Consider the following 27,321-nt stretch of genomic DNA (forward strand, 5'->3'; position numbering starts at 1 on the left):
TGATTTCTTTAGTTGCAGCTGACTTTCATGAAGATCAGATAGCTCAGTTGAATTCTTCGACGAATAATGAAACACTGAACGGATGTGATAAAGGTAGTGGATGTGCGTTTGAAGTTCTTGTGAGGGTTCACGAAATGGCTGCGAAAACATCTGGGGCCATAAATTCTCATACAAATTGGCAATTGCAGTTGAGAACAAATTTCAGTGGAATTTCAAACTTGTAAGATCATTCTTATCTGTGTTTAAGATGCATACTTAGAGATCGTGGTCGCTCGCAATAGTCTAAGAAATGGTACTCTCCACTTCCTCTGGTTCAGGATGCTTCATGCCAGGCTACTATTGCTGATGAAAGGTCAACATGGATCAAATTGTACTGATTTACATCACCTTTTTGCTACTTGGGTATGTTGGACCTTAGCTCACCGAGGTCGCTTATTTGTATGCTTTTTATCACTTCATCATTGCATCTCATAGAGCAACCTTCTCTAGCAACAGGCGTTGGTCATTTTGGCATTGTCCAAGATCAGCAAAGAATGTGACGCTTCAACTTACTGCCTTACAACGATTATACTCCGAATGAATATAACTACGCTTTGAACAGGTATGCCATCAAAGATTGGGCTGACTAAATGGGCTTTCCTTTTTGCAAGGATGCTCCAGCTAGAAAACATATATCGACATTAGACATTCGTGAAAATCTCAAACATCGACATCTGAAAACGCCTGAAGTTGTCTATTGAAGCTGTATGACCTACGTTCATCATTAAGTCTATTGATACATTCGATCCTATTCAGAAAAGTATTCTCCCGAGGGTCCAATTCATGAGGCTGCGAAATTGCTCGATTCACCCGAATTACCTTCCCCCACAAAGGAATCAGGGATTTTTCAGCCTTCAATGCACTTAGATACTGTCACAAAGAAATTGCATTATCATAAGCCCATACACCCTTCAATCAATAAGCATTTGTCGTCCTTCTCCATCCACTGGCCCATTCTTTTCCTGCACGCAGCGGTGACGTTATATGGGCCGGGTAACTATTACTGATTGTGAATCGCGGCTAGCGCTGAGTCATTTCCCTTTTCGGCGAACTGATAATTTTTTTTTTCCACCTTCTAAAACTTCCACCTAACTTCTACTTCCCTTCTTCATAACATGTTCCGTGGTGTTTCAATCTACCATGCCTTGAAGCACTGGAAGGTTCCATCCAGGATATGGCCCAGCCGGCCGTTTACATCCTCGGGTAAACTATTCAACGATTCGCAGCCCATTTATCATGGGGGAGAGTTTCTCAAGAGTTTACCCCAGTTCCAGCCGCAATTGGTGGATGTCTCAAAAGTCTTGGTGATTGGCTCTGGCGGTTTGTCTATCGGCCAGGCTGGTGAGTTTGACTACTCGGGATCTCAGGCCATCAAGGCTCTCAAGGAGGCCAATAAGAAATCGATCTTGATCAACCCTAACATCGCTACAAATCAGACCTCCCACGCTTTGGCTGACGAAATCTACTACTTACCTGTCACACCAGAGTATATCACGTATATCATTGAGCGGGAGAAGCCAGATGGCATTTTGTTGACGTTTGGCGGCCAGACGGGTCTTAATGTTGGTGTGCAATTGGACAAGATGGGTGTGTTTGACAGGTACGGCGTGAAAGTATTGGGTACGCCTATCAAGACGCTTGAGACTTCAGAGGACCGTGATCTTTTTGCTCAGGCATTGAAGGAAATCGACATTCCTATCGCTGAGTCCATTGCCGTAGAATCGGTCGATGATGCTTTGGACGCTGCTAAAAACATTGGCTACCCTATTATCGTTCGTTCTGCTTACTCCTTGGGAGGTTTGGGCTCTGGTTTTGCTGCTAACGAGCAAGAGCTTCGTGACCTTTCTTCCAGATCGCTCTCTTTGGCTCCCCAGATTCTTGTGGAGAAGTCCTTGAAAGGCTGGAAGGAAGTCGAATACGAGGTGGTCAGAGACAAGGACGGAAACTGCATCACCGTGTGTAACATGGAGAACTTCGATCCCTTGGGAATCCACACCGGCGACTCCATTGTGGTAGCTCCTTCGCAGACTCTCTCTGATACTGAATACCACATGTTGAGATCGGCTGCTATCAAAATCATCCGTCATTTGGGAGTTGTTGGTGAGTGTAACGTTCAGTACGCTTTGCAGCCAGATGGCTTGGACTACAGAGTGATCGAGGTCAATGCCCGTTTGTCCCGTTCCTCTGCTTTGGCCTCCAAGGCTACTGGCTACCCTTTGGCCTACACTGCCGCCAAGATCGCCTTGGGCCACACATTGCCCACGTTGCCTAACCCTGTTACCAAGACCACCACTGCCAACTTCGAGCCTTCTTTGGATTACATCGTCACCAAGATTCCCCGTTGGGACTTGTCCAAATTCCAACATGTCAAGAGAGATATTGGTTCAGCCATGAAGTCTGTGGGAGAGGTGATGGCCATTGGCCGTACTTTTGAGGAATCGTTCCAAAAAGCCATCAGGCAGATTGACCCATCGTACGTCGGCTTGCAAGGTGACCACTTTGACAACCTAGACGAGGCCTTGGCCAACCCTACCGACAGAAGATGGCTTGCTGTGGGACAAGCTTTACTCCATGAGGACTACACAGTTGACCGTGTTCACGAGCTCACAAAAATAGACAAGTGGTTCTTGTACAAGATCATGAACATTGTGAGAATGTACCGTGAATTGGAGTCGGTTGGAGACTTGGGCCATGTCAACCACGACTTGATGCAAAGAGCGAAGAAATTGGGTTTCTCTGATAAGCAAATTTCCGTGTGTGTGAATGCCACCGAGCTCGAAGTCAGAGCCGTGAGAAAGCTGTTTGGCATCACTCCTTTCGTGAAAAAGATTGACACCTTGGCTGCTGAGTTCCCTGCAAACACGAACTACTTGTATACCACGTACAATGCTACCTCTAACGACATCGACTTCAAGGACAACGGGACGTTGGTGTTGGGATCTGGTGTCTACAGAATCGGTTCGTCGGTGGAATTTGACTGGTGTGCCGTCGCTACGGCCAGAGCCTTGAGAGAGCTGGGTCACAAGACTGTGATGATCAACTATAATCCTGAAACTGTGTCGACTGACTTTGACGAAGTTGACAGACTCTACTTTGAGGAACTTTCCTTGGAGCGTGTATTGGACATTTACGAGTTGGAGACTGCTCAAGGTGTGGTTGTCAGTGTGGGTGGCCAGTTACCTCAGAACATTGCTTTGACCTTGCAAAACCAGGGCTGCAACGTCTTGGGCACAAACCCTGAAGACATTGACAAAGCTGAGGACAGACACAAGTTTTCGCAGATCTTGGACTCCATTGGAGTCGACCAGCCTCAATGGAAGGAGTTGACTTCGATCGAGGAAGCTGAGCGTTTTGCCGACGAGGTCGGCTACCCAGTGTTGGTGAGACCTTCTTATGTGTTGTCTGGAGCTGCCATGTCTGTGATTAACTCCAAGAGTGAGTTGGACGCTAAGTTGAGCAATGCCTCCAAGGTTTCCAGAGACCATCCTGTGGTTATTTCGAAGTTCATTCAAGGCGCCCAAGAAATCGACATTGATGGCGTTGCCCACAACGGTAAGGTTTTGGTCCATGCTGTCTCTGAGCACGTTGAGAACGCTGGTGTCCACTCTGGTGACGCTACTCTCGTGTTGCCTCCACAGAACTTGTCGCCATTGATCTTGCAGCGTCTCAAAACCATTGCTGATAAAGTAGCCGAGGCATGGAAGATCACTGGTCCTTTCAACATGCAAGTCATTTACAACACAGAGGATGGTAAGCTCAATGATGAAGACGCCCAGTTGAAAGTTATCGAATGTAACATTCGTGCCTCCAGATCCTTCCCATTTGTGTCAAAGGTGTTGGGCACGAACTTTATTGAAGTCGCTGCAAAAGCCCTTCTTAATGAAAATGTTCCTGCTCCTGTTGACTTGATGGCTGCTAAGTACGACAGAGTCGCTACTAAAGTGCCACAATTCTCCTTCACAAGATTGGCTGGCGCTGATCCATTTTTGGGAGTTGAGATGGCTTCTACTGGTGAGATTGCTTGCTTTGGTCACGACTTGATCGAAGCCTACTGGACGTCCATCCAGTCGACAATGAACTTTCATGTTCCCTTCCCAGGAACCGGTATTTTGTTTGGCGGTGATTTGACCAATGACAAATTGGGCAAGGTTGCCGAAACGGTATCTGGTTTGGGCTACAACTTCTACTCTGCCTCGCACGAGGTTGCTCAATACTTGGCTCAGTACGTCTCTGAGCCAGTGGAGGTGATTGATTTTCCAAAGACAGACAAGAGGGCATTGAGAGAAATTTTTGCCGACAAAAAAATCAGTGCTGTGATCAACTTGGCTCGCGCTAGAGCAGAGAGCTTGTTGGACGAGGACTATGTGATGAGAAGAAACGCCATTGATTTTGCCATTCCCTTGTTCAATGAGCCCAACACCTCGAAGTTGTTTGCCGAGTGCTTGAAGGCGAAGATCGCTGACAAAATCAAGTTTGACACTGCTCCAGAGACAGTGGAGATTCCAAGCGAAGTGAAGAGATGGAGCGAGTTCCTTGGAGGAAAACCCGTGTAGACAAACTACTACTTCAACCTCAACATGAATTAAAAGCCACATAGAATAAATTGCATTAGAAACCGTGTTTGCTTCTATGTAGAGAGAAACTACCGCGGACACATTCCCTCTAGGTCAAGTCCTCGTCGTCGGGCTCGACAACCGTGTTCTTAATCTTCAACAACATTTGTGTCTTCAATTTGTTTAAGGTCGAGAACTGATCGTAATCGTACACAACCTGAGAGAAAGCCTCAGCGTCGCCTTTTTCGATCGTTTCAAGAATATCCTGGATCAATTTATACTCTCTGGTGCTCTTGAAGTTGGGATCCTCCTCACAGTATGTCTCCAACTTGTTCTGAGCATCCACGGAATCGTCATTACACAAGGAACACAAAATGTTCATCAAAAAATACTCCTTGACTTTCCATTTCAGCAAATCGTTACCCAAAGCATTTTTTATCAACGTGTCGTAATGCTCTCTGGCTTTCATGTAGTTGCCCAGCAAGGCGTACAACTCAGCACACTTCAAGTACGCCTTACTCGAAAGTGAGGGAGCACCATCGGTCAGAAAATAGTCGCCAGCCTCCTCATAACTCTTAACAGCATTTTCAACATCGTCAAGAGACTCATATAGCTCGCCCAAGTCCATCTGAAAGTTTGCAGCCCTTCTGAACTGGCCATTTTGAGTCAAAAAGATATGGATTGCCTGCTTCAAGGCGTCAATGGCGTCCTTTGGCGACACCTGCTTGAAACACTTGTAAGCCTCCACAAGGTGGTTGGACACGTCGTTCAAGTTATCAAGTTTTTTTTGAATCTCTGCCGCCTTGACAAACTGCAGCCCTGCGCTAGCAAAGTCCTTCTTCAATCTGTAGCTGTTTGCCGCCTGGACACGGAAATCGCAGGCTTCTTCCATGCGTAATGTGTTGCCGCCAGAAAAAAACGACATGAGCCCCGATTGGGGCTTTTCAAGCTTCTCAGCTTTGGCAATTAGCTCTCTAGGGTCCAGCATAAGGTGATAGTATGGGGTACGTAATAGTAATGATTATCGAGGAGTGATAGAGACAGGTGCAGGACACAGGACAGGAACACGGAGAATGAAGGTCGTAATAAGGATTGAAGATGGTGATTTTTTAAGCTAGATAGGGTGATACTTGAACTAAAGAGTGTTGAAGAAAAAGTTTCGTCACTTAGTGTTCGTTTCTTTAGTGACGGTATTTTCATTCTGCTACATGCTGGCGAATGCGAAGGATTTACACGAACCGAAGCCTCGAGGAACAAGAGTACGGATTATATAGTTGTACAATGCACATGATGATAGATTTAAGACGTCATTTATATTAAATTGTAACTCAAAGTCTAACGATCTTCATCGATGGTATTAATAAAGGTGTTTGAGCCACCCAACATTGGCTGCAAAATGGCGCAAGGTATAAAAAGATTTTGCCGTGGGCCACTAAGAGGCAGTTCTTCTGCCTTCAATAGTATACCAAACAGCTTCATTGTCTGCGCTTCCCACCGTCTTGAGAGTGTGATTACGAATGCCTGGTGCTTGATGAATGAGAATAGTGTGGTATCGACTGCTCGCAATTCATATCTGCACATCACTTTCTTTAAGTGAAATAGTTCCTGGGGCTGGTGACATTTGGAAGTTGTCTGCCAGTCAACTTGCTTCACCACTCACATCCTTCTTTCATAGGAAGCTAGATTTGCCGACTCAATGAAAGGAAAAGAAACAAAGTGACCGAGTTGGCTAAATTGAGACATCCCTGGGCTAATTTTCAACTGGCTATTTTCATGGCTGAACCGCTCATTGGCCAAAATTTAGAGATGAGCAGGAGTGATCAAACAGTCTCACTATAAAATCCTCCTTATCTGCCATATCTTGCATGATGGATGTATCAGAGACTATCATGAGAGCTATAAAGGACAGATTGCTGGATCCAAACCGATTCAACACTCGATACCGTTCCTCACTCCTTGGCTTCTTCAGATGTCTCCTTGTCTGCTTCGTGCTTGTTGTCAGCCATGGCCTCAAGCAAGTAATCCATCTTGCGGTCGAGATCGTCTAGCATTTTTTCAAGGTTCGATGCTTGTTTCTCTGCCTCGTTGATCAGCTTCAAAGCGTCCAGTAACTCTGCTGCCTCTTGTGTCATAATGAAGTAAGTGGTAGTAATTGGAAAGGTGTCGAGTGTTGTATACATTACACGCATTACAGAGATATGACATAGAAAGGAAAAACAGATGAAACAAGATAAATTCTGAAAAAGCAAAATAACACATTTAAATCTGAATTTAAAACCGAGACAGGTTTCTTGACCGACCAGATTGATGTCTAATATCGTGAGTCTCTTTAGGAATATACAGTGATTCGCAGGTGAGCAGACCTGATGGCCTGAGTTGATTTAATTCAATTTCACACTTCATATGTGCCTCTGATGCTAATTGGGCATCAATGTTCACTACAGGTCCTGTCGCCGCCATGGCTAATCTGTGCCACAAGAAATTCCATAGTGGTAAAATTTCGTACAACTTGTAGAATATCTGATAGTTCGGCATTTCAATCTCTGGGTTCTTATCAAAGCCACTAATACTGAAGTTCCATTGAGAAAAGGTCAATACGGAAAAGTATAATCAATAAACAAAATACCAAAAAAGAATTCTATTTTATCCTCCCAACTCGACCCTCTACTTCATCTTGAGTTTTTTCGCAGCCATGACAACTATAGCGCGCAGTAAATAAACATCTACGCTTCATCTTCACCTTCACCTTCACTATGGCGTACGACAAAGTCAGGTTCGACAAGCTCCAGAAGGTGTTGCAGAAGGCAGTGGACTACACGGTTGAAAAGCTGTTTCGGCCAGAGCAGCTAGAAAAATGCTTCCCCAACATCAGCCAGATGAAAGGAGGAGAGAAGGCGTTGCAGACTGCAAGGAAACAGATCTTGGACTACTTCCAGAGAACGCTGGTCGATCAGTTCAGGCACATTTTCGAACAAAACGATATTGAGAGAAAACTAGACGAACTTGACGAGATCATCCAGGACGCCCAGGCGAGAAGAGACCTGGGGGTGGAGGAGCCTTTGTTTGTCGATAAGCTTTCGCCCCAGCAGCTAATAGACGCCCGTGTGAGCCAAACAAAAGCTGAGACTGTGGACAAATTGCAATTGATATACGAGCAGCTTCTTCTAGATAACAAGCAGCTTCACGAAGAGATCGTGGGGCTTGTGAAAGAAGGTACTGAGGTGAAGGACGACCTACTACTGCAAATCGACGCTTTGGCCAGCGGCGTCGATGAGATTCGCAAGGCCAAGTTTGATGAACACTACGACGCACTTATCGAAAACGTGCTCAAATGAAGGGTTCCTCAGAAAAATGCGATACTATGTACATTATACTATATTACGATGATGATGATGATGTTGATGATGCCTGCCCGTAAAGAATCTCGTAGTTCTTTCTCGCCAACTTGTTGTAGTCAGCCACTCTCTTCTCCAAGTCTGCAAGCTTGGCTTGTTTCTGCTTCATCTTCTCCGACTTCTTCACCAACTCTTTGTCGCCCCACACTTTATAGTCCTCAAAGTACTGGTATCCCATACTGAACTCTCTTGTGATTACGTCGTCAGTCAAGCCCAATTTGGCAAGGGTGTGGTAGTATCTTTCGGGGTCCACTCTCTTCAAGTACTTTAGTATTCTCTGTCTCTGGTTGACAAGGTGACGAATTGACTCAGTGTGTTGGAAGTCCTTCTTGTTTTTTTGAAGATGCGAGAATGAAAGATGAATCTTTGCGGTCATCACTGCTGCTTGCACTTCAGGGGAGCCACAGTCGCCATCAAATCTCTGGAACTCACGACGGGCAAAATCAACCGCCATCTTCTTCTTGTCTTGCGCATTGGTGTTTCTCAAGTTCAATATCGTCAACACTGCATTTCTCTTCTTCTCTTCCCTGGTGGCCACAGACTCAGGAAATATGTCACCTGCCAAGTTCGAGTCCACAGCAGCTTTCTGGGCTCCATAAAGCAATTTCTCCACTTCGTCTCTCTTGAAACCCTGAGCCAAGTTGGTTGGTTCCTTAAGCTCTTTATGCAATCTTGTGATGAATGGCACATCTTTAGCTCCAAGCACAGGGTCCACGTTGAAGGGAGCAAACTTGATTCTTTGTTTTTTCAAGTTGTTGACGTCTCTGATGATCTGTCTTTTCAAACGAAACTCTCTTCTTCTCAAGGCTCTTCTTTTGGACCTCCCGGCATCTTCAGGCACAAACTGTTTGGCAGCCAAGTACGGCTGAAGCTTGGGCGCTTCTTGTAGCCTTGGGGCCAGGATCCCGAGGAAACGGACCGCAGAACGGAACATGGATGGGGAAATTGTGGGGCTTTTTGGTGGAGGTTGAAATTAGAAAATTTTGTCTAGTGAGAATTTCCAAAAGCAGTGGTCGCGTGACTAGGATCATGTGACGAGAGTCGGTATGGCGATAGTGATTTTAAGTTGAACCTGGAGGTTGTTGGGGTTTGGGAGAAATGAAGGATAGCCGTCTGTAATCTAAGCATTTGAATTGCTTAGGTCAGAATCAACTGGCGTTTTCGTGTAGCGAACCCGTTGTGAGGAGTTTGTATGCGTAACATCAAGGAAGTAGTAAGCATGGTAGAAGGAATTGATTGATCAAGGAAATAATGTAGGGTAACTAAGTTATAGCCTCCTATACATTCAGTGCGAGTCTTTTCTCCCAGTTACTTGTGTTTATTGTTGTTCCCGTAGATCCACTGTGCTTGCAATCGCATTTTGCAACAATAACAATTGGGGAGGGAGATCTGCTCTTGACTCGAGAAAAATAACAAAAAAAGAGAAAAAAAAAAAAAAATTAATCTTTAGAGGATAATTCACTATTAATACCTCAGTACAATCAAAGTTCCCTTCAAATCCCATTGTCAGGGTAAAATCATTCTAATGGAGCCACTGCCCATGCTGCCCAAATGCAGGAAATTCACAAGGTAAGAAGCCTGATCCACTTCTTATATCACCAATACACCTCCCACGACATAAAAAGCATCTGTTTACAGCCCTTACTTCAGTGAAAAATCTGAAACATCGTTCTCTTCGCATGCTATTATCGAGGGTACACAAACTATCAGTCTCAGCTGCTTCATGATCCATGGCATCGAGGTCTCCCTATCTCATAGAAAATGGCTTCCGTCGAGTGAAACCGTACTACTATGATTTTGCCACAACCGTCAAAGAGCGGTGGAAGTGCAAGTCCGTGTCGCATGTTCTTACCCACGAGCTTGGGCAGAATCCCCTGCTGGTGGAGCTGGGGATCAGCAATGGCAGCATATACGTGACTACGGACACCAATAAGACAAGCGAAGGGGTCAAATTGCTGCCACAACAAACGCAAATGCATCTTTTTAGAGATCATGATGTCCTCCATAATCGCCAGCACATGCACGAGCCACCCATCATCTACAGTGGGCCTGTACCTGTCTTGATGGAGAATGACGACTTAGTGGTGGTTTCAAAGCCTCTGGGCATGCCAACGCACCCTAGTGGTTCATATAGACTCAACAGCCTATCGCACATCTTGAAGGAGGAACAGGGCTTTCTGTTCTTATCGCCGTGTCATCGTCTAGATAAAGCTACTTCCGGTATACTTGTGTTGGCGAAGAACTCGCAGGCAGGTTCGAAATTTCAGAAGGTCTTCAACGATAAAAGAAATACAGAAAAGTGGTACTTGGCCAGAGTCAAGGGGAAGTTTCCTGCTCACAAGTTCGTATTTGAGTCGCCAGTTTTCTCCTTGAGCTTTGGCGGGTATCTCAATTTGAGAAACACAAATCAGGTTCCCGTTGACTCAGCTACTGAGTTTGAGCTTTTGAAGTACTCACTGTCTCTCAACGAAAGCATCATTTGTTGTAAGGCCATCACGGGGAAAATGCACCAGATTCGCATCCACCTACGATGCCTAGGCCACCCAATAGTCAATGACTACCTTTATAACCCCAGTCCAGACAACGTTGTTGGTACTTTCAAGAACGAACTCGAGCTAGAAATTTACGAGAAAGCCAAAGCAAAACTCACAACTTCAAAGAAGACTCTTAACTTGGATGCCCTTCTTCAGGAACACCCGTCCATTAAGGACAGCATGAGCAAGCTCAGAACGCTACGTAAGGAGACTGATGATAGAGAATTATTAGGTGTGTGTTCGGAGTGCTCCAGAAAGCTTTACGGTGACCCAACAGATGAGGAAATCTATTTGCATGCACAGCGACTTCGTCACAAAGGAGACATCAACTTTGATTTACAAAGTGAGATGCCACAGTGGGCGGATATCTGAAGTTAGGAGTTGTTATCCTAAGCTTGTCCCGAAAGGTATCTCTACGTGAGATACCTGTCATCGTCAGCCGGTGCGTACCGCACAATTGTTTGCAACTGCAACAAGTTCAGTACTCAATCAAACAGCACAAAACGTCACAACTGCATAAATAATATAGCATCTTCATCATATAGAAGCTCAAAAATGAACCTATCTCTTGCTTCGCATCTTGCCTTAGTGTCTGGGGCATCTGAACCATCTGCCATACATACAGTACTATCAACAAACCTTCACTACACTTCTACAGGTCCAGTCCAATTCCCATATAGTCTTTTGCTATAATGGCGCCAAAATCGACACAGTCGATTTCTCAGATCCTTGTATCCCAATCTAGACGCCCACCGAAGAAATTTCTGCCTCCCTTGGTCAACGAAATCTACCTGAAAATCTCATCTCCAAATGATCTCGAGAACCTCTTGCACGCCAAGTACTTGAACACCGTCGCCTGGGAGTTTTTCCACCAGGATGTATCAAACACTCATGTGGAATTGATTCTCGTGCTTGCTTTTCATGACACCACGATTCGTGGCTCGTTCAATACCTTGCAGTATCTATCGCTGGACGCAGACAAGTTCGGTCTTTTGATCAAACGAGTCCTCCAGACAACACTCACTGGAGCTTTGAATGAGCGAATTGCTGACTTTGAATACTTGACGTACTTGTTTCTTGCTTCGCTTTTGCAACACAATCACAAACTTCTTCTAGAGCATGAGCTCTTTGAGCAGTGGTTGCAAGGAGTGTTGGATGGCTACACAGATCACTTTTTGCAGCAAGAAATTAAACAGGACAACGTCAGGACTGCCTGTGCCTTACTATATTTCTTGGCCATTGCAATTAAGATGAGCATACTGCCTATTGTGGAGAGCACGAAGCTGCGATGTTTCTTCTCTGGGTTTGTCAAGTGTGCTGATCCTCAGGTGAACCTTCTTGTTAAGCAAATTGTTGGCAGCCCAAGTCATACACAGTTTACTTCTCTCCAGCGTAAAGCCAGAGAGTTGAGCGTGGATTTTTTGTCAGAGTGCTTGCTGCCGTATGATCTTGACACTACAATTCTACACGAGAAGCTAGAGGATCTTGACCTTTCTGTGTTGCAAGAGCTCTCAAGAACAGCAGGATACTCTGGATCTATAAGTGATTCCGAATTTCTTGCTCAAGTGGTGGTGCAAAACTGTGTACCTCAAGTCGGTCATAATAGCCAAATTACCGAGACTGAGCTTTTCGATACATTCAACAATTCTACAACACTCAGCCAGGCGGTTCCGACTCCGTGGCTTGTCTCAGAAGACTTGGACAGATGGAGATATGAGACACTTGCATCGCTCAATCAGCATCTTGTACTGTGCTTCCAAAGACTTGATGTTCAAAAAGACGGTGTAAAGGGAGCCAGCAAATACTATACTAGTATCGACAAAATAGAGCACAAGGGAGCTGATTGCCAAATCCACCTTCAGACAAAGAAAAATCTCATTCGCCCAGGAAACCTCATTGTTCTTGTCAAGGTGGACAAGCCTGACAAATCTCATCCAGCTACTAGAGTAAGAAAGTATGGTATTGTCAGGGCAAGAATTGTCGAGGTTCTTGCTACCTCTACCAAAACACTTAGCATTCACTTACCAGAAAAAGATCCTCAGTACAATGGCATTTTGACCCTACCCTCGCAAGGCAAAGTATCCATTCTTTCTTCTATGAAAACAAATTCTTACATTCGATCATTGGAAGGCCAGTTTACTAGTGGACGCTTCAGAATTTGCAACGTCGATGAAAGTGTCACTTCATTCAAGAGAGAGGTTCAAAATGACAGTAGTAGAGTATTTGAGTATAAGTCGTCTACGTTTGAAGTTACAAGTTCAGAGTCGGCGTTATCGCCTGAACTGTCAAAGGCGCTACTCGAACTCTTGTCGTCAAAGGTATCTCGCATTCAATATGAGAATCATTCCGATACAGATGCCTTGGTGAATGCAGCTCTTGAAGCGTTGGTTTCCGACCTGGCTCAGGATAATCTTGAGCGCTGTTTAATTCTCTTGCCCACCCAGAATCATGTTCAGAGGTTCAAGATCGAAGACCGTCTTCTGCATCTTTGCCATAGAGCAGGTGATATCGGCGGGGTTCAGAATACCATGAACAGTATTCTTCAAGAAGTCCAAATGTTATCTGAGAAGCTTGAGTTGCAAGAATACGATTTTGGGACTTCGATGAGAAATGCAATCATCTTCTATGAAACCCATGTCGAACCCAGATGGACAGAGTATCTCAAGACGCTCAAGAAAACCATAACTTCGGTTCGCAAGTATCCATTTCGAACTTTCTCGTTCGACAACGATATGTCCATTGAAGGTGCATTAGCAAGTGTAGTCGAACATTTTACCGGTGTGAAGAGAACTTTCTCGCAGATCCAGAGAATGCTTCCTCTTGACAAAGCAGACTTTGAGAATGAGCCCGAGGAAGTCGAGAGGCTTCTTTGCTCAACGTTTCCAATTGTATTGGCCTCTGTTGATTCGCTTCAATATATTGAGCGCAATTTCAAAACGGTGATATCTTTCGTGGGAGTTGAAACAAACTCAGCGGTCTCATCGAATACCAACAGAACTGTCTATTTCAGCAACAGCTTCAACGATCTAGTACAGCCAGATGCCTCTCTCACAGAAACTCACCAAAGGGCTGAAATTCTACGAATTCTAGGAAGGGAAGGTGGTAAAGAAAACCTCAGATACAATCCTGGCCTCAAATATACTTGTCAACAGATTAAAATCCCAGCTTCCGATAAACAAGTCAATGTGGCTGAAGGTACTTATCTTGTATCTTTGTACCAGTTCATGAGGCTCATAGGATACCGCCACGAGGATATCACCATAGTGGTGACATCACCGTATATGAAGCTACTTGTGGAAGAGCTACTCGAAGACAAGAAGATCGAGAAAGGCAGTGTTCCTATAGACCTGTCCTCCTTTGCTTTTGGCTGGCCCTTAATTCAGCTTGCTTCCCAGCCCCAAGTTTTGTCCAAGTACGTGCTCTTTTCTTGCCATGGAGACATGGGTTTTAAACATACAGAAATCGCCATTTCCAGCGCCTCCCTTGGCTTCTACGCTTTTGGAAGCCATTCTTCACCCTTTTACATTAAAATTGCTCCTTTGGAAATTTTCACTGGCGCAAACTTGCAAGCTACCATCGACGATAGAGAAAAAGGCAGCTCTGCCTACGTTATCGAAGGTTCTGAGCACATGGCTGAATATGTGGAGCAGATTACTGCTGCAAGACAGAAAGCAATGGCAAATTAGGATATGAAGTCAAAAAGAACAAAGTAATTTGGGTGATGATCTTCGTCAGTTTCAGAATCAAGAACTCCATCGAAGGGAACGCACAAGATCTTAAAACGCACCGTTTTTGCATCCATTTTCTGCAAGTATGCCGGACAAACTCTGTGTTATCTGGAATATCTACTTCGAGAAAGAAGGTTGATGATGATTGTTCAAAGGGAAAAAAAGGTTCTTTTCGTGGAAGCATTTCTGCTTTTGAAACCTTTCGACATTTTTTCCTGATCCGATTTTTTTATGTCTTAGCCTTGAGCTCGCGTGGGTCTCGACTTTCTAGAGTACGGCGATTTCAGACAACATCTCAACGGCAGGAAAGTTCCGGATACCTCGAACACCTGGCAACTACGCACCTATTGTTTTTTCTCGAGAGGCGCGCGAGGCAAAATCTCGTCACGTGCACATGTGCGACATTGCGACATTTCTTTTGCCGCCAACATCGAGCTCCGAGGTTTACATGACGATAATCGAGGATTTCCGATCAAATCATCATCTCACTAGAACTACTTCAACTTTGAGCCCTCTGCAGTCTGTGAATCGCTTTTTGGGCAAATATACGAATCTCAAGGTAAGTCGTGCGCGGCCCAAACATCCTGTTTGGGAAGCATCCGTGTTGTTTTAGCAGATGTCGTGCTAATCGCCTTATCTTGGTTATGTAAGCAGTTATCAGGATCGCACGACAATGTCGCACCAGTCTCACCCATAGGGCGCCATCAAAGGCGTTAATTCAAGCGAATTTGATCAATTGTGTCAAGATATTCGTGATATTGAACCTGTCAAATATAACCAGATGCATTCACTTTTTTTTTGATTTACCTTGTAAACTCTTTTGGCCGTCGCCAAAATTCAAGGTAAAATGTCGCGGGCTTATCTGATGGATGGAATTTTTTCAACCTGCTACAAAAGAGAACTACTCCAGACTTCTTAACAAACTCAAACGGTGCTCAGGCTCCCCCCAAGAATTTCTATTTTTATTCGAAGGTTCCTTCTCCCAATCGACTAGACTCAAGATCGTCGTTATCTGGAAACCCTTCCCGCTTATCACCTCCCCCTCAGATAAGCAACCCGAATTCACCCTACTCTCACCTTCCCCTTTTCAAAAAAGTATCCAAAATTCTTCAACTCTCGCTGTTTCCCCAACTGCCCGCCATGAGTGAAATCCAGAGATTACCTCAGGTGGTGAACCCAAACCCAGTGCACCCAAACGCCAAAACAACCACCCTGATAAACAACGGCACCACCACAACGAAACTGAACATTTCACTGCCGGTTTGTCGAAACTGCAAAACTCAAACCACCCCGCTATGGCGACGTGATGAGACGGGCCAGGTTTTGTGTAATGCGTGTGGGTTGTTTTTGAAGCTTCATGGACGGCCCCGCCCAATCAGCTTGAAGACTGACACAATCAAGCTGAGAAATAGAATCAAGCAGCCCAACTTCCTGAAAAAACATGGAACCAACACGCCAGAATTGAAACTGAAGGATTCGAGAGTCTCACTGGCAAATGCTGGTGTCAACACCGCCAATGGCGGGAAGAAGCTGCCCAAACCTGGGAGAAAGCGGTCTCCTCCCCCAGATTTCGCTGTGCAGCCCAAGCATCACCAGGGACCCCAATTCCAGCACCAGCACCAGCACCAGCACCAGCACCAGCAACCTCAACAATTCCACCAACAGCAACACCAGCAACACCCTCCTCACTTGATCCACCACTTGCCTGGCATTCCTGGCTCGTCCACGGCCATTCCTCTGCCTCTTTCTCACCCTGCTAGAGGTCCTTCACATGGCCACTTGCCCCACCATTTGCACCATCTTTCGGGTTTGTCGTCGTCCCAGGTGCAGCTGTTGCACTACCCTTCGTCAACACCCACGCAGTTTGCTCCAGGCTTGCAAAGAATCACCTCTCCTCTTATGCTCAGTACAACTCTTCTGAACGCCAGATCGGTGTCTTCCACAGGTGCTGCATCTCCCAAGAGTTCTCTTTCGGCAGCTCAGGCGGCTGGCGCTTTGGAAAATATGCTGAATGTGCTTGGTCCATCTGCGACGTTCAAAGGCTCTTCCCACGAAATGAACGGTGTGTCGTTAATGGGCCACTCGGCAAAGACTCCTCTGTCTGCTCTTAAACAAGAGTCTCGGATCTTGCCGGGCATTCCTCCTTCTTCAGCTCCCTCCACGGGCGCTTCCACTAATGTGATTGCGTCTCCTTCGTTCGGTCCACAATTCCATTTAGACTCGCCCAAGAGAGACAACTCACAGGGTCTCTCAAAGCCCTCGTTGCCTCCATTGCAGCTGAGAACGCAAAATGCTACTTCTGCTTCAACTTTTTTGGCCCCTACAACTTCAGCACCTAACTCCGGACCCTTGCCTCCAATCCAGAGTCTTCATCCCGTGAAAATGGAGGAGAGAAATGCGTTGGACGGTGAAAACGCAAGAGTTGTGTCACATTCGACTGGCGAAGTCCAATCGACGCAAAACACAGCGCCCAACTCTGGAAATGCTGGAAATTCTCAACAGCAGTCGGGCCAGAATGAAGGACATGAACAGAGCTCCAACAGAAGTAGCAACAACAATAACAACAACAACGGCGACAACGGGAACAGCAACAATAACAATGATGGTAACAACGGCAATAACGGTAACAATGACGGTCTGAAAAAAGCAAACGATGCGGACAGCATTGCTTACGAGAATACCTTGTTAAAGACTAGAATCTCTGAATTGGAGCTTGTCAACGACTTGTACAGAACAAGAATCATGGAATTAGAGGCGATGGAGCAGGCCGCAAGATTGAGAGAGTCTTCCATGAGGAGAAGATTGGACGAAGTGATCGCTTTGCAAGCACAGAATGCTGCACGTCAAGGTGATGAGGGAGAGGAGAAAAAGGCCAAAACAGATCAGTAATGCGGGGCTTCTGCTTTCTGGACTGATCAATGTATAATGTTAACGACGACGATGATGACTGGCTAGTACTAATTCTTTTTTTTTATTGTTATTATATTGTTGGTCTGTATAATTATTTAATGGCAACCATCAGCAGTCCGTAGATAAAAGCATATGACTTGCTTATGTCTTTACGTCAGGTTCGTCTTTGCCCAAGAACTCCTTAAACTTCAACAAGTTCAAGATGAAGGAGATATCTTTGGAGAAGAACTTGTCGACAGGTTCGTTGTAAGTTGATGGGTCGGCAGAGTGTTTTTCCAAGTACAACCTGACAGTAGCACCGGAAGAGCCAGTTCCGGATAAACGCACAATGAAACGCAAGCCGTTAGTGAATTTGATGAACAAACCTTGGTTCTTAGACACAGAGCCGTCCAAGTCGGTGTAGGAGAAGTTTGCAGCCTCCTTGACAACGTAACCTTCAGCCAACTCGGAGCCTTCCTTCTTCGACTCCACGATCGACGAAAGCAATTCGACAAGCTTGTTGGCACCCTCACTCGACACCTCTTCGTAATCGTATCTGGTGAAAAACGTTCTGCCGTATTTTTGCCAAAACTTCTCTTGGACGGCCTTGATGCTAGTCTTTTCTTGAGGGAACTTCTGGTTGAAGTCGGCCAACACGTTCAACCAAGCGCAAATGGCCCACAAGCCATCTTTTTCTCTGATGTGATTGGAGCCCGTCCCGAAACTCTCCTCGCCGCAAATGGACAACTTCTTAGCGTCGAACAAGTTGCAGAAAAACTTCCAGCCAGTGGGAACCTCGTAAACGTTCAAGCCTTTGTCCAGGGCCACCAAGTCCAAGGCACCAGAAGTTGGCATTGAACGGGCCAAGCCGTAGACGCCTTGCTTCTTGAAGTATGGAATAGCCTCGGCGTACTCGGAAATGATAGCCACCGAGTCACCAGGCGACACAAAAGCGCCAGCACCGTAGATCATGTTCCTGTCACCATCACCGTCGGAGGCAGCACCAAAGGCAATATTTTCAGCATCAACTCTGCTGACCAAGGTCTCAGCGTAGGTCAAGTTAGGGTCAGGGTGCAAGCCGCCAAAGTCTGGCTTTGGAACACAGTTCTGGACCGAGGTCTGGGGCAAGCCCAATTCTTCCACAAAGATCTTCTGGCCGTAAGGACCCGTGATACCGTTCAAGGCATCGAACAACACCTGGAAGCCCTGGGACTCGCCGGCGGAATGGATGAACTTCTTGATGAGGTCGAAGTCGAAGATCTCCTTCATGAGAGCAACGTAGTCGGCGGTCGAGTCGATAATCTCCACCTCAATTGGCCCGACTTTCGAGGTGCCAATGCTGCCTAGGTCGACCTTGTCGAACTTGTACGTCTTGTAGTGCGTAAGCGTCTTAGAGATTTCAAAAATCTTGTTTGTCACCAGCTCAGGCGCAGGCCCGCCGTTGGCCAAGTTGTATTTGATACCCATATCCTTGTCAGGACCACCTGGATTGTGGGAAGCAGTCAAGATGATGCCTCCGGTGGCGTTCTTGATTCTAATGACGTGAGAAGTGGCAGGAGTCGAAAGCAAGCCGTTCTGGCCCACAATCAACTTCTTGACGCCATTGGCCGCCGCAATCTCGATGATGAGCTGAATCACATGGTCGTTGTAGTATCTGCCGTCGCCACCGACCACCAAAGTGGCATCCTGGGCGCCTTCAGGGATGGCCTCAAGAATGGCCTGGATGAAGTTCTCCGTGTAGTGTTTTTGCTGGAACACGGTAACTTTCTTTCTGAGCCCAGAGGTTCCGGGCTTCTGATCGAGAAAGGGTGTAGTTTCGACGATTTGAGACATCACAAAGCAATTGAAGTGAGTGGGTTGGACAAATTGACAAGTTGAGGTGAAATACTAACGCAATAGAATCCCTTGGGCGGTACTGAGGATTGCAGGCAGGACCAGGGGGAGGAAGAAGGAGACAGCTAGAGGAGGCTAGTGCAGGGGGACGTAGAAAAGTGGCCGAGGATTTACCAAAGAAATTTGAAAGACAAAAGCAAAAAATATGGAGAATTCCAGGGGTATTTATACTTCGTGGTGGGGCTAGTAGTGTCGGCCAATGCATGCATAACCTTCTCCCCACGCATGGCCAAAAGTATGAGATTAAAGATCAAGCGAAGGAAAAAGACGGAAAAAGGAAGCAAAAAAAAGAAGATAAAAAAAAGAAATGTTTGTAAATAGGAAATCTCCGAAGGTTTACTTTGAAACTGCCTCGATTCTATCAAATGTGTGTGGAAATGGATTTGAAGCTGGGGGATGTTATATGGAGTCAGGTGAGACCACACAGTGTGCCTATAGTAACGTAGAAAGAACACAATCAGAGAGAAAAGTACGATGTGACTTTTCTTTTGAGACAATCGTTTGTAAAGAAGATTGTGGCACTCAGCGATTTTTGGATTTCACATTTTCTAAAAAGTGGGGGATCTGAGTTCGGGAGTGAGAAGTCCGAAGGAACCTAAAAATGGCTGCAAAATGGGGGAAAAGGGCGACCCAAATGCAAAGGCGGCGGGGTGCTTGACTTGTGGGAGGTAGAGGGGACGAAACCGGAAATGCTACATATTGATGTCAAATACCTGGAGCTGTGAAGGTGCTGAAACGGAATTGGGGGACCCCACTTTCGTATATTTTCTGGGTGGACAATGGTGGCCCTACATTAGCGAGAAGTGAAAAATTCCATGCCTAGGCGATACAGTGAGCCAATTGATGAGTTGGGGAAGTACCACCAGGTAGTAAATTTGACTGAATAAGAATATTGATATCTTAACGATCCCTTTTTCTAGAAGAAGGCCTACTTCAATTGTGGAGGTGTGCAGCGTCCACTGAACACAATGAAGAGTGATTTTGGCATATTTTATTCAAGTCTAAAGTCTAAAAGATTGCAAATTGTGCTCAGCACAATCCGTTTCCACTTCTTCACCACTTCTTCAGTACACGTCTACTCTGTATCTTCGTGTCGCTTCATTACTATGGACAGTGTTCTCAAGCCTGATGCTTTTTGCCGCTCAGCGGGCTTATTTCTTGATCACCTGGTTGATGGCGTCAGCCAAGTAGTCAACGTTGTCTTCGTTCACACCAGAAATGGAGAAACGGCCATCCTCGGTAGCGTACACAGAGTACTTCTCTCTCAATTCAATCACCTGCTCAGCGCTCAACCCGGTGTAGATGAACATACCTCTCTGCTTCAACAAGTGGTCCCAGTTGTAGTTGGACTTGTCCAACTTCTGGTACAACTTGTCTCTGATCACGTTCAAACGGCCCACCACCTGGTCCAAGTCGCTCAACCACTCCTGGTACAAGTTCTCGTTGGCGAAGATGGTCTCAACGATTCTGGAGCCGTGGATAGGTGGGTTGGAGTAGATGGGTCTGATCAACTTCTTGAGCTGCGACTCAATGGCCTTAGAGTGCTCAGCAGACTCTGTGATGATCGAGATGGACCCGGTTCTCTCACCGTACAAGCCCATGTTCTTAGCAAAAGACTGGCACAAGGCGTAGGTTGGAATCTTACCTTCCACAACCAACTCGTTCAATCTTCTGATCAAACCAATGTCCTCGTAGGTGTTGCCCGAGGCGAACCCCTGGTACGCCATGTCCACAAGAGGGAAAAGCTTTCTCTGCTGGATGATTTCCAAAACTTCTTCCCATTCCTCAGCCGTCAAGTCCATACCGGTAGGATTGTGGCAGCAGGCGTGCAACAAAATCACCGACTCCTCGGGAGCAGCGGCCACCGACTTCTTCAAGTTGGCAAAGTCCAAGCCGTTGTTCTTCACGTCGTAGTAGGCGTAGAAGTCTGCCTTCAAGCCGGCGTCGGTGAACACAGCAACGTGGTTCGCCCATGTTGGCTTGGGCACAAAGATGTTCTTGGACGAGTAGAATCTGTTCAAGAAATCGGCAATCACACGGAGCGAGCCGGTACCCGAGATAGTCTGGGCGGTCACGATTCTTCCCTCCTTGATCAATTGGGCTCCGTTGGCGTCCTTGTTGGAGTTGTTGAAGATAAACTGCCTCACCGCATCCTGGTACGTTTTGGAACCGGTGATGCCCGTGTACTCCTTGTTTGTTTCGTTTTCCAAAAGCACCGTTTCGGCCTTTTTCACCGAGGGAAACACAATTGGCTTGCCCTTGCCGTCTCTGTAGGCGCCCACGCCCAAGTTGATTTTCTTTGGGTTCAGGTCCTTGACAAACGCTTCAGAAATACCCAAGATTTTGTCTGGAGGAGCCAAGGGGACATCGTTCCACTTGGCCAATCTGGCGCAAACAGTGAAAGATCTACTAAAACGAGCACGAATCATGGTATTGGGGGAGAAGTGATAGGGTTGGAGAAGTTGGAAAAGTTGGAATCTGGGGATTATATAGTCGGTGCGAAAGCCGATCGGAGAAAATTTTCCACCGATAAGCAGTACACCGCCCCGATGGGCTACGAGACTGGGAATTGCACGAGAAAAGCGAGAATTTTCGGGAGATTCACTTCCCGGAGACGAATTGATGGTGCTGGGTGGGAATTGATGGGGGTGGTGATGGAGCGTGGTTTTGGGTGGGCCTCGGCTCAACGGATGCACGTGACTCACGACTCATTACTCGAACTGGTGCAACCCCGCCCTGCATACGCGTCGTTAGCGCTTGTTCCCCTCCACTTATTCCGAATTTTCCCGTAGCGCTGTTCAGGGCCTTGACCAGGTGCCGTATAAATGTGGATGGTATAAGTTAAGAAACTTCACAACTGGCAGCCAGAAGCGACAGTCGAAGACGCAAGCTGATTGGTTGACAGCACGTGTTATATGTAGGAAACTTCTGTCACTTTGTCGTTCCACTTTTCACCTTCACGTTCCACTTGTTTATGGCGATCTGTGGCTGCGAAATTTATGCCCTTAGGCAGCCTCGGTGGGCTGACTTATGGTGGAAGCAAAATAAAAAAAAATCCCCAGTTTTTGGGCAATACGGAACTCAATGGACTTACTTCAGCGGTAAACTCTCTCTCTTTATTATTATATTTTATAGTTGTCGTAGCTTTGGCGAGTTTAGTGCTTTTCGTCTTTTCTTAGAGCCGCCTCGGACTTAGTGGGTCTTGTAAGAATACAATCACAAGTGGCCATTTGCATTTCTCTTGCTTGCAGCGAAATTTTCAGATGACAGATTTAGTGGAGTTGCAAGATTGTGGCTAAGGCATTGTTAAGTTGTCAAAGAAATCTCTTGCTAAAACTACGTCTACTGATAGACTTTTGTAGGGCGGCGAGCAAGCCCAGGGCTGTTTTAGGTGAATTAAATGAACCTTAGTTGTTATCGGGGGTAATTTGAACCTCTTGATGAGGTGTTTGGGACCTTGGTAGTATATATTTTGTTAGTACGGGAATCTTTTTGGTAAGCTGTAGTTGACCCAATGGATTGTTTGCTTCTATTCTACTTTGACAGACCTGAAGATTCACGACAATAAAGGCTGTGGTATTTTGTCACTTTACCTGATCTTTCCTTGATTCTTGGAATCGCTCGTTTGAGCTTGATAATACATTTAGGAGACCACGTAGTTTTCGAATTAGTAACATTTCAGTAATTCACTTAATTGAGTTTTCCCTTGCTGTTCGCTTTGAATGCTATGCAACTTGTCGATGTTTTGCCGAGAGATTTCGAACTTCACTCTCACGAATCCGAATTTCTGAGATGTTGCACTAAATTCGTTATCTATTGATTAAATTTACTGGCGGCTATGTCAGTGTTTTGGCTCTTCGATGAACTAAGGTGTTTTCTAACTTATAATGTCCCTAATTCTTGGATTTTTGGCTGTGGAGCCTTTCGAAGTCAGTTGGATTGAAGCCTGAGGTGTAGTAAGTCTACCAATGGACAAGCCATATCATTACATTACCATTGTCAGTCACAGCATCACACAAAGGCTTGTTCAGTTTCTTTGATGGAGAAGCTTGCTCATTGTTTGATCTTCAAATTCTATGCTTCACTGCTATTTCACAACCAATTGCTCATGAGTTATATCAATACCATTCAGCTGATCATCTACTACGTGAAAATGAATTGCCATAACATTAACATTTATATCTATTTCGCTGTACCTTCACACTGGCATAACATCCCCGTCAAGAGCTAAAACCTAAGCTTAAAGTCTAACATCACCAGGACGTAAATCAAGATGTGAATGCCCAACAGCACAGTGGGAACTCGCATGCATCAACATGTAAGGTATCTCTCCATTCACTGTGGAATCTCTAACACCAACTTGCCTGTGGTCTTCCTGTTCTCCAAATCACTTGCAGCCTGAGCGTAATTCTTCAACTGGTACGTGTGAAGAGCGAATTTGAGCCTATTGGACTTGACCTCCTCGAGCAAGATCTTGATGTAGCGGTCCCATTCCTCCTTGGTGGCAATGTACCCAAAGAGTGTTGGTGACAACACCTTGAGGTTCTTGGGCTGTAACCTTCTGATGCTGAACGGTTTCAGAAACCCAGACGACTTGCCAAAGCTCACCAAACTGCCCTTACGAGCAAGGGAGTTGAGACTGGCGTCAAAGGCGTCGGCGCCGACCCCGTCAAACACTGCATCTGCACCGTGGCCATCTGTGAAGGTATGCACCTTCTTCTCGACGTCGTCCTTCAGCGAGTTGATCAAAAATTCGGCGCCCAACAGCTTTGCAATCTCCAATTTCTCTTCTGATGAAGCTATGGCAATAACACGCCCGCCAAGCGACGACACATACTGAGTAAACGCCTGCCCAGTTCCACCAGCCGCTGCCCAAACAACTACAAACTGTCCCTTCTCAACTTTGTGCGCTTCGTGAGCAAACGTTATAGCTGTCAACCCTTGGACGAGAATTGCACCATACAACTTGAGCTCGTCCTCTGTGGCGTCTTCAGGTAACTTGTAAATGGCGTGATACTGTCCATCATAAACAATTTTCGTATACTGAGCCTGTGTCCGAGGCGACAAGTAGAACACCTTATCTCCTACCCTAAAGTCCTTGACATTTGCACCCACCGCTGCTACCACGCCCAGGGCCTCCCGACCGAAAATAAACGGAAATTGAGCGTCATACTGGCCTTTTCTAAAGTACGTCTCGATGAAATTCACCCCAGCGTACTTGTTCTTGATGATGATATCGTTGGGCCCACTGATCTGTGGAGCCTCCACTTCTCTGTACTGGATACTGTCTGGGGATTCAGACACTTGGTCGACAATTGTCACCCAATGTGTCTTTGGAATGGACATGCTGATGTTGTTTTGTTTGGTAAAAACTCAGTGAAGTTGAAAAGTAAGGAGGCAATTGAGCCTTTTATAGGGAAGGCACCAGGGGGGTTACTAATCATTGGGATTGTTGTGCATAAAAGTAGGTGCCACAGCTTTCGGCCCGATTGTGGAGATCCATAAGGGTGAACCAATGAATGAGCCTTTTTTGATATTTTGGGCTCGTTCGTGATATTTTGGAACACAAATCAAGAAGTATCACGTTGAGGAGACTCGATTGAGTAGTTAGTAGTGCAACAACTGTGTATTTCTTTACCGTAGGGTGCAGCTACATAGGTGTGGATAGAGTGTGTGGAATGTAGTGTGAGAGGGGAGGTTCAAAAGTATAGTATATTAAGTGCTGGCGTTATCAATTTGAAAAAGGTATTGGGTGAGTTTGCACTTTAAGGGCCTTCAAATGTTTATAGTGCACTTTGAGGCCGCTGAAATGGCTGCAAAATCTCGCACTTGGGTAAAGTAAAAAAAAAAAATTCGAGTTACGTAAAGTTTCTGCCTTGAAGCTAGAAAACTAGACATACGTGACGAATTATGCTTTGCATGATATGCCTGTCACCAAGCCAAATTGAAATAATCCGATTTACTTTTTTGATGAGTGAGATGTCAATTCGCAGTTTGCTGGTAAATCTGAGAAATTGATACAAACAGTGTAAATTTATGTGGAAACCAATATTGAGCTACATTAAAAGAATTTTTTATTTCTTTTGCTAGATATCCACTTTGAGCGACAGCAATACTATCTTATACAAAAAAGACCACAAGCAGTCCAAGTGATTATGGGCTCTGCCTACTATACTCGCAAACTCAAAAAATAATAAAATCATAATAGGCATAAAACCTTAACAACAAAAGTATTTACAATTGAATCCAGTCTCAAGTCTACACGGGAACTCTAGAACATCATTCATTGAAAATTAGCAAAATTATGCGGGCGGCGTAATCGTAAAAAAAAGGTTATAGACAAAAGGAAGCAGCAGCCGCAGTGAGGGAGCCTTATATCAACTGGCGTCCCAGAATGATTAGACTTGGCCAACCTCCTTCTCGGCCTCGGGAATGAAACCACCAGTCTTCCAAGCTGGCAAGCCAGAGGCGTACATCTCGTCGACCTCTTCTAAGGAAAGACCCTTGGTCTCGCAAAGGAAGAAGTAGATGAAGAAGATGGAGAAAAGCATGGAGCCGGCAAACACGAAACCGTAGTTGAAGTGAATGGAGGAGGTGATGAATGGGGTGAAGAAGGCAATCAAGAAACCGAACATCCAGTTGGCACCAGTAGCAACAGACTTGGCCTTGGAACGGATTCTCAATGGGTAGGTCTCGGAAAGAATGCAGTAGACACCACCAGCCCAGGTTGAAGCGAAGAAGAAGATGTTCAAGCAGGTGATGAAAATCATAGCGTTACCAACGGGCTTTCTGGTGTTTTCGGTGGTGTTTTCGTAACCGTCAATGTACAATCTGGCAGAACCAAGAGCAGAGTAGATCACCAAGCAGATAGTCATGCAAACGGAACCGATCAAGAGGGTCAATCTTCTACCCAAACGCTCAATGGCCCAAATGTTGGCAAATGTGGAAACGAAGTTGACAGCACCAAGAATAATGGAGGTCTTGAAAGAGTCTTCCATACCAACAGCCTTGAAAATGGTGGTACCGTAGTAGAAGAAGTAGTTGATACCAGAAAGTTGCTGCAAAATGGCAGTGATGACACCAACAAGCACTCTTCTGAAGATCTTGGGCTTACCGTTGATCAATTCCATCCAGGTGGCGTTGCCGGCAAGGGCTTCCTTGTCAAGACCAGCTTGAATAGTTCTGATTTCAGCTTCAACGACTTCATCATCAACAGAAACCTTGTTCGATCTGGCAATGGATCTTCTGGCATCGTCAACACGAGACTTGGACATCAAGTATCTTGGGGACTCGGGCATGTTCAACATACCGACAACCAACAAAATGGCCCAGGCAAAGCAAAGACCCAATGGGATTCTCCAAACTCTTGAGTCTGTGTAGGCCTCTTTGGTACCGTAGGTGGTACAGTAACCAATGAAGATACCGAGAGTGATACAAAGCTGGTAGCAGCACACAAGAGTACCTCTCACCTGTTTGGGGGCGACCTCAGAAATGAACACGGGAGCGACAACAGAAACAGTTCCGACAGCAAGACCAGTAACCATACGACCAATGAAGAATTGGTACCATTTGTCGTCAGAGGAAATCTGGATAATGATACCGACAACGTAGATAAGCATAGCAAACATGATACCCATTCTTCTGCCGTACATGTCACCGACTTTACCAATGAAAATACCACCAATGCAGCAACCGACGTTGAAAATGGAGACCATCAAACCTGTTCTCGAGTTTGACAAGTAGTACTCACCCGAAGCTTTTAATTGACCAAACCTTTCGACGAAGTCGTCCATCGCCACGAAACCAGAAATGGTACCCGTGTCGAAACCGAACACAAAACCACCGAAGGCAACAAGGAAACAGAAAATCGACATGGCAATGTATTCTTTGCCCGATCTAGTAGCGATCTCCTTAGGAGGCTCCACGGCCAAGTCCTTGTCGACCTCCTTGTCCAACAACACATTCTCAGTGTTGGTGTGGGTGTTGGCGGTTGGAGCGCCAGATGGGGTCTGCTCCAAATTAGTTTGAGACATTATTCAAAGTTTGAAATGCAAGTGTAATGTTTTTTGTAATTAAGGTTCTTGATTATGTGATTGAATTGAGTGATTGATAGTGATGAGAAATAGGGGTTAGGGAGCAAGAAGGTCGATATTTATAATGCCAGAGAACACTTCATCTGAGAGAATCGAACCTTTCATGGCTGACTATGGGCTCAGCAGACGGAGCCTATGGTGACAGGATGGTTGCAAAAAATAACAGTGCGAGGTACCAGTCATACGATTGTGCATGA

General features: G+C 45.7%; 12 protein-coding genes across 12 annotated transcripts; 5 read left to right on the plus strand and 7 right to left on the minus strand. All coding sequences in view use genetic code 12, as the record gives it.

Annotated features, from left to right (window-relative positions):
* Positions 1-1,154: 1,154 nt before the first annotated feature.
* CPA2 (carbamoyl-phosphate synthase (glutamine-hydrolyzing) CPA2) lies at positions 1,155-4,592 on the plus strand (the record flags this gene model as incomplete). Its single annotated transcript, XM_029034044.2, has 1 exon — positions 1,155-4,592. One exon carries the CDS (start codon positions 1,155-1,157, stop codon positions 4,590-4,592), a length of 3,438 nt encoding a protein of 1,145 aa, XP_028891607.2.
* A 109-nt stretch (positions 4,593-4,701) lies between these two features.
* On the minus strand, positions 4,702-5,580 carry CJI96_0005024 (uncharacterized protein; the record flags this gene model as incomplete). Its single annotated transcript, XM_029034045.2, has 1 exon — positions 4,702-5,580. The coding sequence occupies one exon, from the start codon at positions 5,578-5,580 to the stop codon at positions 4,702-4,704; it is 879 nt and encodes a 292-aa protein (XP_028891608.2).
* Positions 5,581-6,541: 961 nt separating this feature from the next.
* CJI96_0005025 (uncharacterized protein) lies at positions 6,542-6,781 on the minus strand (the record flags this gene model as incomplete). Its single annotated transcript, XM_054702288.1, has 1 exon — positions 6,542-6,781. The coding sequence occupies one exon, from the start codon at positions 6,779-6,781 to the stop codon at positions 6,542-6,544; it is 240 nt and encodes a 79-aa protein (XP_054558263.1).
* A 564-nt stretch (positions 6,782-7,345) lies between these two features.
* CJI96_0005026 (MIND complex subunit) lies at positions 7,346-7,927 on the plus strand (the record flags this gene model as incomplete). Its single annotated transcript, XM_029034046.1, has 1 exon — positions 7,346-7,927. One exon carries the CDS (start codon positions 7,346-7,348, stop codon positions 7,925-7,927), a length of 582 nt encoding a protein of 193 aa, XP_028891609.1.
* Positions 7,928-7,970: 43 nt separating this feature from the next.
* On the minus strand, positions 7,971-8,921 carry CJI96_0005027 (mitochondrial 37S ribosomal protein uS15m; the record flags this gene model as incomplete). Its single annotated transcript, XM_029034047.2, has 1 exon — positions 7,971-8,921. The coding sequence occupies one exon, from the start codon at positions 8,919-8,921 to the stop codon at positions 7,971-7,973; it is 951 nt and encodes a 316-aa protein (XP_028891610.2).
* Positions 8,922-9,717: 796 nt separating this feature from the next.
* Positions 9,718-10,893, plus strand: CJI96_0005028 (uncharacterized protein; the record flags this gene model as incomplete). Its single annotated transcript, XM_029034048.2, has 1 exon — positions 9,718-10,893. The coding sequence occupies one exon, from the start codon at positions 9,718-9,720 to the stop codon at positions 10,891-10,893; it is 1,176 nt and encodes a 391-aa protein (XP_028891611.1).
* A 320-nt stretch (positions 10,894-11,213) lies between these two features.
* On the plus strand, positions 11,214-14,207 carry CJI96_0005029 (uncharacterized protein; the record flags this gene model as incomplete). The annotated part of the gene is made up of 1 exon (XM_029034049.2): positions 11,214-14,207. The coding sequence occupies one exon, from the start codon at positions 11,214-11,216 to the stop codon at positions 14,205-14,207; it is 2,994 nt and encodes a 997-aa protein (XP_028891612.2).
* Positions 14,208-15,389: 1,182 nt separating this feature from the next.
* Positions 15,390-17,138, plus strand: CJI96_0005030 (GATA-type transcription factor; the record flags this gene model as incomplete). The annotated part of the gene is made up of 1 exon (XM_029034050.2): positions 15,390-17,138. One exon carries the CDS (start codon positions 15,390-15,392, stop codon positions 17,136-17,138), a length of 1,749 nt encoding a protein of 582 aa, XP_028891613.2.
* Positions 17,139-17,300: 162 nt separating this feature from the next.
* On the minus strand, positions 17,301-18,971 carry PGM2 (phosphoglucomutase; the record flags this gene model as incomplete). Its single annotated transcript, XM_029034051.2, has 1 exon — positions 17,301-18,971. One exon carries the CDS (start codon positions 18,969-18,971, stop codon positions 17,301-17,303), a length of 1,671 nt encoding a protein of 556 aa, XP_028891614.2.
* A 1,211-nt stretch (positions 18,972-20,182) lies between these two features.
* Positions 20,183-21,460, minus strand: AAT1 (aspartate transaminase; the record flags this gene model as incomplete). Its single annotated transcript, XM_029034052.1, has 1 exon — positions 20,183-21,460. One exon carries the CDS (start codon positions 21,458-21,460, stop codon positions 20,183-20,185), a length of 1,278 nt encoding a protein of 425 aa, XP_028891615.1.
* Positions 21,461-23,366: 1,906 nt separating this feature from the next.
* Positions 23,367-24,377, minus strand: CJI96_0005033 (NADPH:quinone reductase; the record flags this gene model as incomplete). The annotated part of the gene is made up of 1 exon (XM_029034053.2): positions 23,367-24,377. One exon carries the CDS (start codon positions 24,375-24,377, stop codon positions 23,367-23,369), a length of 1,011 nt encoding a protein of 336 aa, XP_028891616.2.
* A 1,052-nt stretch (positions 24,378-25,429) lies between these two features.
* Positions 25,430-27,064, minus strand: CJI96_0005034 (sugar porter family MFS transporter; the record flags this gene model as incomplete). Its single annotated transcript, XM_029034054.2, has 1 exon — positions 25,430-27,064. One exon carries the CDS (start codon positions 27,062-27,064, stop codon positions 25,430-25,432), a length of 1,635 nt encoding a protein of 544 aa, XP_028891617.2.
* Between the last annotated feature and the right edge of the window lie 257 nt (positions 27,065-27,321).

The sequence above is a fragment of the Candidozyma auris genome, chromosome 6 (genome assembly GCF_003013715.1).
Source record: "Candidozyma auris chromosome 6, complete sequence".
Lineage (NCBI taxonomy): Eukaryota > Fungi > Ascomycota > Pichiomycetes > Serinales > Metschnikowiaceae > Candidozyma > Candidozyma auris.